Source organism: Pteropus vampyrus, unplaced genomic scaffold (genome assembly GCF_000151845.1).
Source record: "Pteropus vampyrus isolate Shadow unplaced genomic scaffold, Pvam_2.0 Scaffold545, whole genome shotgun sequence".
NCBI classification, from domain to species: Eukaryota; Metazoa; Chordata; class Mammalia; order Chiroptera; family Pteropodidae; genus Pteropus; species Pteropus vampyrus.
Genome location: NW_011889326.1, coordinates 730,288 through 740,196, shown reverse-complemented (window position 1 = coordinate 740,196; position 9,909 = coordinate 730,288). Strand labels below are relative to the sequence as shown.

Sequence of the window (9,909 nt, the reverse complement as noted above, 5' to 3'; positions counted from 1 at the left end):
TCAGCACTTGGCTCATTCAGGGGTGCGTTAGCAAAGCTCTTCTCTGCCCCCGACTCAGTCCTGCTCCCTCCTTGACACTGAGTGTTTTTGTTAGTTAGCAGCTCCACTGACGACAGGGGAAGAAAGGGAAAGTCTGCTGATTCTATTAAACATCAGTGTGTCACATTTTGGTGACTGCTTGGGCGTATCCGAGTTAATAAGCTAAATCTGTTGGGCCACCATGAGCTTGGGGGTCTTTTGACTGTATCTCATATGTTGAATTTTTTTTTTCCTTCTTCTCCTGTTTACTCTGTCTCAAGAAAAATGTCCTGAAAGATACTGCTAGGCCCACAGAAGAATGCAAAATGGGAAGCTGGTCTCCAGAGGTTGAATCTAGGGGGAGGTGGGGGGGAGGATAAGATGACCAACTCACTGGATGTTCATTGTAAGCAGGGCAAGGGTAAATGTCCAACAGAGAAATGCTTCCCTTGGTTATTTACTGAATGGTTACCAAGTGCTGGGCTCTCTGCTCTGTCGTGGGGACAGAAACAAATAGGACAGCTTAAAACAACTAGAGGAGCTTATTGCCTAGAATAGGGTTTTTAAGGTTTGGTTCTCCTACCACTTGCATCGGAATTACCTGATCAGTGTTTAAATAGGCTGATACCTGGGCTCATATCTACACAATCAAAAATTTTAAAGGTGGACCCTTGAATCTGAATTTGTTTAATTAGCACCAAGTGATTATTAAACACATTTGAATTAGAGAATAACTGATTTTGTGGAAGAGACAGACAAGTGAACCCAGACTGGTATAAATAGGTAAATATTGTGGAAGGATTGTGTGTGACTGTGGGGGACCAGGGAAAAGAAAGATGCTGCTCTTTGGTCTTTTTCGGGATTTCTTTGGCAGCAGAGGGTGCCAGACACACTCTCAATGCAGAGAAGTGATGGGTCCCCGAAGGAAGAAAAGGAAGGCACAAGAATAGACCTTGGCAAAACACTTCACTCGTTCAGATCTCCGTTCAAATAGTGCCTTCCCAAAGAGGGTCACCATAACCACATCTGAAATGACTCTTGTCACTCTCCTTACCCTGCCCGAATTTTCTTCAGAGCACCTACCCACTTCTGACACTGGAATTTATTTGTGTTCTATCACAGCTACTAGGTTAGAAGTTGTGAGATACTTTGTTGTTTTGTTCATGGCTCCAGTTCCTGGAGTAGTTGGCACATAGTAAATGCTCAATAAATACATAATGAAGGCTCCAGGCTGCCAGATAGATCCATACAGGCCTCATCCCTCAGCTACCCATATTATGTTGCTCTGAGAAACTACAAGAACCTCAAGGATTCTTGTGGCCTCTGTCCCTTTCCCAGCAGATGGGAACATGGGAAAGAGCCACTAGAAGCCCTGACCATGTTCTCCAGCTCACCTTCAGACAAACATTTGTGTAATACATGTCTCCCCTCCCGAGACCTGTAGAGATTCTTTCTTCCTGATGTCTGAATCCTGAGGAGCCTCAGAGCCTATTAGGTTGATGTGAGTCTTCTTGGAACATTAAGAAGCTATTTAAGGAATTGAACAGGAAACTTTGGGGAGAGGAGCGTGGTCTGATTGAGGAGGGCCAACAACAGCTTCAGGGAGGGAAGGTCAGGACTCCGGGGCCCGCCGGAAACCTTTGAAGCCCTTGCCACTGGGGAGGATGAACATGTGGTGGGATGTCTTGCATAGAAGTCCAGTTTTTCTGAAAGCTTTTTCACAAAATGTTCTGCATCACAGGTTAATGTATAAGACACGAGTTGTAAGTGGAAAGTTGGCAAAGTCTTTTGGAAATTGGCTAAAGGGCAGGAAACAAAGGGTAGCAGTAAAAACCTAAAAGGATGTTAATTAGGGAGTACTTCAGGGAATTTGGTTGAGACCAGCTTTTTATTATTTACGTAAAAATTACTTGGAGAATGGTACTGAAAGGGATACCGTGTTGGCTAGTGAAACTGTATTAGAGAGCTGTGTGGGAATGTGAATGGTGGAATTAGGGAAGGATTCAATTTACTGATAGAATTGAAAAGGAGCATTTTCTAACATGTTTCTATTTATCAACTCACACCCATTCTGTTGGCCAGATTTCCATTTGAGAAGTGGGCAGGGCAGTTTCAGCTTAAGCAGCTCTAATCTCCACATTTTGGGGGCCGGCAGAAAGTACTTGAGGAGATATTGGCAGCCTACACAGAGGGCAGGTCCTGAAATTAAATGGTTGCTAATTTCAGACCTAGAAACCTCTCTTTCGGAAGGAGTTGGAAGGCAGATGGACAGCTACAAGCATAAGATTGGACCACCTGAGGTCCATATCTTCTCAATTCCCCTCTTAACGTTTTCTATACCCTGGAGTGCAAATTATCACAGAAATTTATTGTAGGAATACCCCGATAGGAAGCTAGCAGTCTGTTTTAAGCAAAGTTATTACCTATCGAAAGTAACAACAACACAGTGAGCTAGAACTTGAAGTTCGGCGCTTAGGAGTGACATTGGCTAACCTCTCTATAGCCTACCCTAGGGGTAGTCTATGTAGGCATCACAGAAGGCACTGAGCCCTTGACTTCTTCCTTACAGACCAAAAGGAATCCTCTATAGCCTTGGTACTCAAAAGTGGACTTGCATGCAGCATCAGCAGCACATGGGAGCAGGTTAGAAATGCATCCTCTCAAGCCCCACCCCAGAACTGAGTTAGAACCTACATTTTAGCAGGATCCCCAGCTGAGTCCTATGCACATTAACATCTAAGACACACAGGAACCACAGGAAATAAAGCAAAGGGGATTTGGTTGCTTCTGTAGAGTGAAAATTGGACCACATGAGTTCAGTGGCCTAAGGATAGAATTCTGGCATTTGAGACTTTCTGGTCTGCTGCAAACTTAAGATTCTCCCCCTCTCTTTTCTTTAATTTGGCCTCATAAGGCACAGTGCCTTCACTAGTACGTAAGCTTATCCTTAAGTGAACACGCCTTTTGAGAAAGTGTTAAAAGCCAGTCCAGTACCGTATACTCCTAAATGCGGTCCATGCACTGGGCCATTAGCTAATTGTTGCCATCTAGTTCACAGGCCACAGAGGTCTGGCACCTAGAGGCTGCTTTTCATTTTTGCTCATTTTCCAAGGGCTCCGTGGGTAGTTGTGGGATATTTTGTTTTTTTTTCTGCTGCTGGGTATAGACTGTTAGTCCACAGGACCAGCCCTGTAGCCTGGCCAAATCTTTCTAAAACATAGGAGGCTTGATTTTCCAAGACATGGATTCGAACAGTCCGTAAGCTTCTTAGAATTGTATTCTTTCTAGATGTGAGATGAAATAATAATGACTGTGGTGATGGGGCACAGGAGCAGCTGTTTATATGACTTCCTTCCTCTCTCTTTCCTTCCCATGGCTTACAACTTTTACTCGGACTCATTTTTAGAAAATAGGATCGGGTAATAAGGGGAATTGAAGGAGCTGGAAGATGGATGAAACTAACCTGCCTTTGTCCTCGGCTCATGAGTGGTATAGGCAGGGGCCAGATTAGGAGGGAAGAGCAAAGAATCCCAAACTCTTTCTCTCTCCACCCCACCAAAGCAGGAGGAACAGAGTTATGGCCTAACCCCAAAAGACTTGATTTTTATTCTTATTAGTTTTGCCAAGATTACTCTGTTCTTTTCAACGAGTTTAGGTAGATGTTGAAATATCCAAGTCATTCCACGTACTAGAGATGAGGAAAGACTTAAAGTTTGCCAAGACACACTTTGGAGATTCTGATTTAGAATACATTTTTTGTAATCGAGGCTAGCTTGAGGCTCCTCAAACCTGAGTGTAGCACCAGAGCCCCATCCTTACATGAGATGTGTCCCCTTGGGCCTCAAACAGGTCAGCCAAAGGGTGATTCAAGTAAGTGCATTGAATAAAGTGTGTCTCCTTAGGCCTAGACCAATACATACAGAGATACTAAGGATCCTAGACTGGCCTTATCTCCCTCCAGACTGAGAGCTCAGAAGCAGGGAAATCTGCTATTAATCTTTATACTTAGAGCACCGGCCCAGAGCAGGCCTTCAATTAATATTGGCAGAATGGATGTGCAAAGGGAGGAAGGAAGAAAGTCTTTGGCTGCCCTTGTGGCCAGCATAGTGCCTACTGTAAATCAGTGTCCCAGCTACATCTCGAGAATTACATTTTCGGTTAATTTCTTCTTTGTCAAACTTTTAAGCCCACCTGTTGAGTCCCATATGTCTGTACAGCAAGTCTCCTCTGGAGGCTATCTCTGGCCACAAAGCTTACTACACAATCAGGTACCTCAAAATGTGTACCTGAAAATCCCGGGCTTGCGCACGCAAAGGGAAGGGAAATCAGAAGCCAGCTTATTAGAGGGAATAACGTGTTCCCAACTTCTTAACCCATTTCCCGTTTGCCCTGGTGGCGCCTGCAGCTGCAGCATTTATCCCGAGATAACTCGCAGATTACAGTCCTAACTTTACCCTCCAAGTTTGCCACGAACTATCTCGCTTTTATTATTATTTTCACATCACTCTAGTATAGAGATAGTCTTTGGAAACAAATGACATCATTCTATTTACAGCATTGTCTTTATTTTTTTATTTTTATTATTTATTATTATTAATGCCTATAGCACCCAGTCTTCTTAGGTGGTCTCCCATCCAAGTACTAACCAGACCCAACCCTTACCTTCCAAGATCAGACATCGGGCTTGTTCAGGGTGGCATGGCCGTAGACCATGGACCCTGGCTCCACTGGAGTGCAAACCCAGGACCTTCTGTGTGGAAAGCAGACGTGCTAACCGCTACACTATGGAACCACATCAACAGCGTTCTGTTTTTAGTAGTGGTGTTTCCATTTACAAAATATAGGAATTCTCGATCATTAAGAATGTCAAATCCTAGAAAACGTAGCATTCCTATGCACAATGTTAACATCCTTCTCAAAGAGTTATTAGCCAAAGATTCATTTGATGAATCAGATTTACACACACATTTCTGTTACAGTGGCATTAAACAAGTTCTGCTTAGAAATAACTACAAGAACAGTTTTTTAATTTTATTTTCACACTGAAAACCAGCCAGATTTGCTTCAGCCTCAAAGACTGTGTTTATGTAAAATAATTAAGTAGGACTATTCCTGTTCTCTGCAGGTAAGAGTCTATGACCTCTCCAAATATGAGCATGGAGCAGATGATGTGCTGGTCCTGGCCACTGATGGACTCTGGGACGTTTTATCAAATGAGGAAGTGGCAGAAGCAATCACTCAGTTTCTTCCTAACTGCGATCCAGATGACCCTCACAGGTATGTGCATTTCTATGGCTGTAGCGTTATTCCTGGAGCAGTGTTTCATGATGTGACTGAAATAAATAATCTTTACAATTTAATCATTCACGATGTATAGTTGAGCTGATACGGATGGTTTAGAAACCAGACTGCAGAAGGGACTTCATTTCTTATTACACGTACTTTCACAGCCAATTAAAAAAATCTTCCCTAAGTTGAACCTAGATATAAGAAGTAAAGAATTCAATTTGTAAGATATTTCAGTATCTTAGTTCATGTCCTCTAGAGTGGGGATAGTCTAATTTGTGATTTTCCCGAAAAGAGTGATAGCAAGTGCTCCCAACAAATATTTTCATCCACTGGGGAATTGTTTCTTTTGAGAAACATTGAAAAAGGAGAGAAAGATGAAAGTAGGTATTCCTTCATAGCATAATGGCAATGTAAATGGTCTAGACAACCCTAAGTGACTCTTAGAAATAAACAGAAATCCCCTCTGGAGAAAGGCAGCTTTTACTTAAAACACAAAGCAACAGGTCACCGTGAGTAAAAGCCAGCAGAAACAACAGACAACAGAATTGGACCTGTAAATACTTCATTATTGGATTTATCAGCCAAATATATAAATAAATATTTTAACATGTATCAGAAATGTTTTTAAAAGCACTGAAAATATGGATATATAAAATATCTGCATAGATTTTTAAAATAAGGAAATGGAACTGGAGATGAAAAATGTAAAACTAGAAGCTAAAAATTTCAGTGGATTAAGGAGATTAGAGACAGTTGAAGAGAACACTAGTAAACTGAAAAATTGATCTGACTATTCCAGAATATGGCTCAGAGAGACAAAGAGAAGGTAAAATGTGAAATGAGAGTAAGAGACCGGAAGGATAGCCTAAGATGTTATAAATAGAATTCTAAAAGAAGATGGGAAGAAAAAGAAAAGTTCTGGAATTGTTAAATGATACTAAACTCAAGATCCAGAAATCCCAATAAATCTCAAGCAGAAGAAACGAAAATTACAGTAAACATTTCATAATGAAACGGAAGAACTTTAAACAAACAAAAAGAGATGCTAAAAGCAGCTAGAAAAACAAGAGATAAATAGGAATAGCATTTATACCGACTGCTGACTTTTTAAAAATAACAATAGGAGCCAAAAACAGTAGAATTATATTTCAATTGGCTAAGAGAAGAACTCAGTTTTTAGAATTTTCATATGTAGTAAAAATATCAATAAAAAGGATGCAGTAAGACATTTTGAGGCAAAACAAAAACTGAGAAATTTTACTGCCAGCCGACCTCCTCTGAAGAAAATCCTAAAGGATATACTCAAGTAAGAGGAAATGATCCTAGATGGAAGATCTCAGAAGATGGGTTATTAAGCTATTAGTAAATAGGTAGGTTTATTTAAACATACATGGACTATATAAAACAGTAATAGGAATGTCTTATGTGTGGTATTAAAAATGACAGAATTAAAATACTAAATAAAAATAGCATATAAAGGGTCAGGAAGCGACAGCTAAATTATGCTGTGGGTCTATTTGAGAAGACATTAAAGTGTTTAAACTTTACGTTAATGTGTTTAAAATAGGTAAGAGAACTAAAAGAACAGGTCGTATAACTTTCAAACTAATCAAGGGATAAACAATCCACATGGGATTAAAAATCAAACTTCTAAACAACTTGTAAATAAAAAATTACAATAAAAAATTAGAAATTACTTGGTCCTGAACAATAAGAATACTACTACATATCAAAATTTTAAAGGATGAATTTTGAGCGTTTTTTCTAATTGAATGAGCTGTGCATAAATGACGACTCTGCTCACCCCTGAACTGCCAGAAGTGACTATTTCTCCCCTCCATGGAACAGAATAACTTTTTCCAAAGCTCCTCCCTGAATCACAAGGAACCCCTCCCCCATAAATTCTAGGCTCTTGACGACAGGAGAAGAGACCCTTAACCATAGAGAAAAATATTTCTCAGAGTAAGACCTTGAGGGCTGGCTTGTGTTTCTAGGCTAGTTCTGCCTGCAATATCCACATAAACGTGTAGAAAAGAATTCTTGTAACTTCAGGGTTCTAAAGAACCAAAGAAATGGAGCTATCTATTTGTGGACTATGTATTCTTTTCCTGTGTGCAGGCTCTTAGTAAACAACCATCCTAATTTAAAAGTTTATGTCTGTACTCTTTATTTCAATAACATCTTACTTTAGAAGTGAAAATAGCACATTAAACCTAGGATAAATAATAGAAGGAAAAATTAAATATAACAAAATAGAGAATATACAGTAAAAATAAACAACAAAGCCAACATTTGGTTCTTTAAAACAGCAGTACTCAACTTTTTGGGCACCAGGGACTGGTGCTCTTATGAGAATCTAATGCCTGATGATCTGAGGCGGTGATGCTAGCGCTGGGGAGCGGCTGCAAATACAGATGAAATTTTGCTTGTTTGCCCGCCACTCACCTCCAGCTATGCAGCCTGGTTCCATAACAGGCCACGGAACTGTACCAGTCCATGGCCAGGGGGATCGGTGACCCCTGCTTTAAAACAACTAACACATAAGGGAAGTACAAATCAAAACCACAATGGAATACCACTTCACACTCATGCCTGTGTTTCCTCCTTCTGGATTGGTCTATTTCCCCTCACACCCCATTGTAAATATGCTCCTTTTGGTCTTGCCACAATCACCACCTTCCCAGTGAAGTCCTCTCTTAACGTTCTTTGGGTAGCCCTTCCTGGAAGAATACCTCCCAGGTAACCCAGAGCCGCTCTCTGCAGAAAATTTTCAACAACTTTCTCTTCTAAAACAGGAGTGTAGTATCACCTTATGTTAATTTCTATAGCACAGTCTTTATTTTTTGACCTACTTTATTCAATTTTTTTCTTTCATAAATCAAGCTGCTAAGTACTGATAAAAGGTATATGCTTAATTTTTTTTTAACCTTTTTATATAATTACCATATGATCCAACAATTCTGCTTGTGGGTATACACCCAAAAGAGGTGAAAGGGACTCAAAGAGATATTTGCATACCCATGCTCACAGCAGCATCATCCACAGTAGCAAAAAGGTAGAAGAAACCCAACTATCCATAGATGAATGAATGAATGAACAAAATGTGCTATCTACATGCAATAGAATGTTAATCAGCTTTAAAAAGGAATAAAATTCTCACACATTCTACAAAATGGATGGACCTTGAAGACATGCTGAGTGAAATAAGCCAGTCACAGAAGGACAAATATTTCATGATTCCATTTATGTGAGGTATCCAGAGAAGTAAAATTCATAGAGACAAAGTGAAATGGCAGTTGCCAGGGGCTGGTGGTGAGAGGATGGGGAGCTGGTTTGAATCTCTGTTTGGGAAGATGAAAACATTCTGGAGATAGATGGTAGTGATGGTCACGCAACAACGTGAATGTACTTACTGCCACAGAACTGTACACCCAAAATGATTAAAATGCTAAATTTCATGTTATATATATTTTACCACAAAAAAAATCTCCCCAAAAAAGAAATAAAAAATCTAACAAAGTAGATAAAATTTCTCATAAAACTACTCAAAAACAAGAAGGGTGGGTGGATGGGGGACAAATAAACAATATTAGGAATAAAGAACAATAATAACTCAGATGCAGCAGCAATTAAATATAAGAGGATATTATGAACATATACATATTCTTTAATGGGAACATTGGAAAGATATTCTCCTTAAATTTATCTATAGAGTCAGTACAATTATAATCAAAATTTCCAATAGAGTTTTATAGAACTTTATAAGCTGATTCTAGATGTATGCAGGAGAACACAATGCTAAGAATGTTTGTGACATTTCCATATTGGTCTTACCCTTCTAGATATTAAGACAAAATAAGAACAATTAAGATGTAGAAAAAGTTAAAATTTGATCCTTCCTTCACACCATACACTAAAATCAAGTCTAGGCAAATTAAGACTTAAAAGTGAAAGGAAAAATGAATACAACTTTTAGAAAACAGCATGTAGGAAACTATAATCTCAGAGTAGGGAAGGATTTTTTAAAAAGACACAGAAAGCACAAACAACTAAAGATCGATAACCTTGACTACATTAAAATAAATGACTTTGGTTCTTCAAAAGACAACAAAAAGAGCAAAATGACAAGCCAGGAACTGGGAGAATATTTTTGTAATTTTTATAACAAAAAGGATTAATATCTATAAAATAGAATGAACTATCATACATTTAAAAAGAAAACACACACACCAAAAAAAAAATAAACCAATAAAAAAATGAGCAAGAACCAGTCATCACACAGAAAATTAATGGTCAATAAATATATGAAAAAAAAACACTCAACTTACATAGAAAAGTACAAATTTAAAATATGTGGAACTGCAGATGGGTTTGTGAATTTGTAGAAAGACTGAAGACAGATTGGCATACCTGGTTAAGCTGAGCATACACATGTCCTATTTCCAGGAGCAATGGATCTGAAGTGGTCTTCAGGCCACATGGCATTAGCATCTCTGGAGAACTTGTTAGATATGCAAATTATCAAGCCCCACCCCAAATCTACTAATAAAACTCCAGTGGTAGGACCCAGCAGCTTGTGTTTTAACAAACCATCCAGGTGAT

General features: G+C 39.2%; 1 protein-coding gene and 1 long non-coding RNA gene across 4 annotated transcripts in view; one reads left to right on the top strand and one right to left on the bottom strand.

The window, feature by feature from the left end:
• Nucleotides 1–9,909, bottom strand: part of LOC111733267 — an 89,629-nt gene that overhangs the window by 24,941 nt on the left and 54,779 nt on the right. The window lies entirely within an intron of this gene.
• PPM1H (protein phosphatase, Mg2+/Mn2+ dependent 1H) overlaps nucleotides 1–9,909 on the top strand; it is a 235,808-nt gene that overhangs the window by 190,186 nt on the left and 35,713 nt on the right. For all 3 annotated transcript variants that reach the window (XM_023525265.1, XM_023525263.1, XM_023525264.1), the window contains exon 9: nucleotides 5,144–5,295. In XM_023525265.1, coding sequence (XP_023381033.1) covers nucleotides 5,144–5,295 — 152 coding nt within the window. The remainder of the gene's footprint in view (nucleotides 1–5,143; nucleotides 5,296–9,909) is intronic.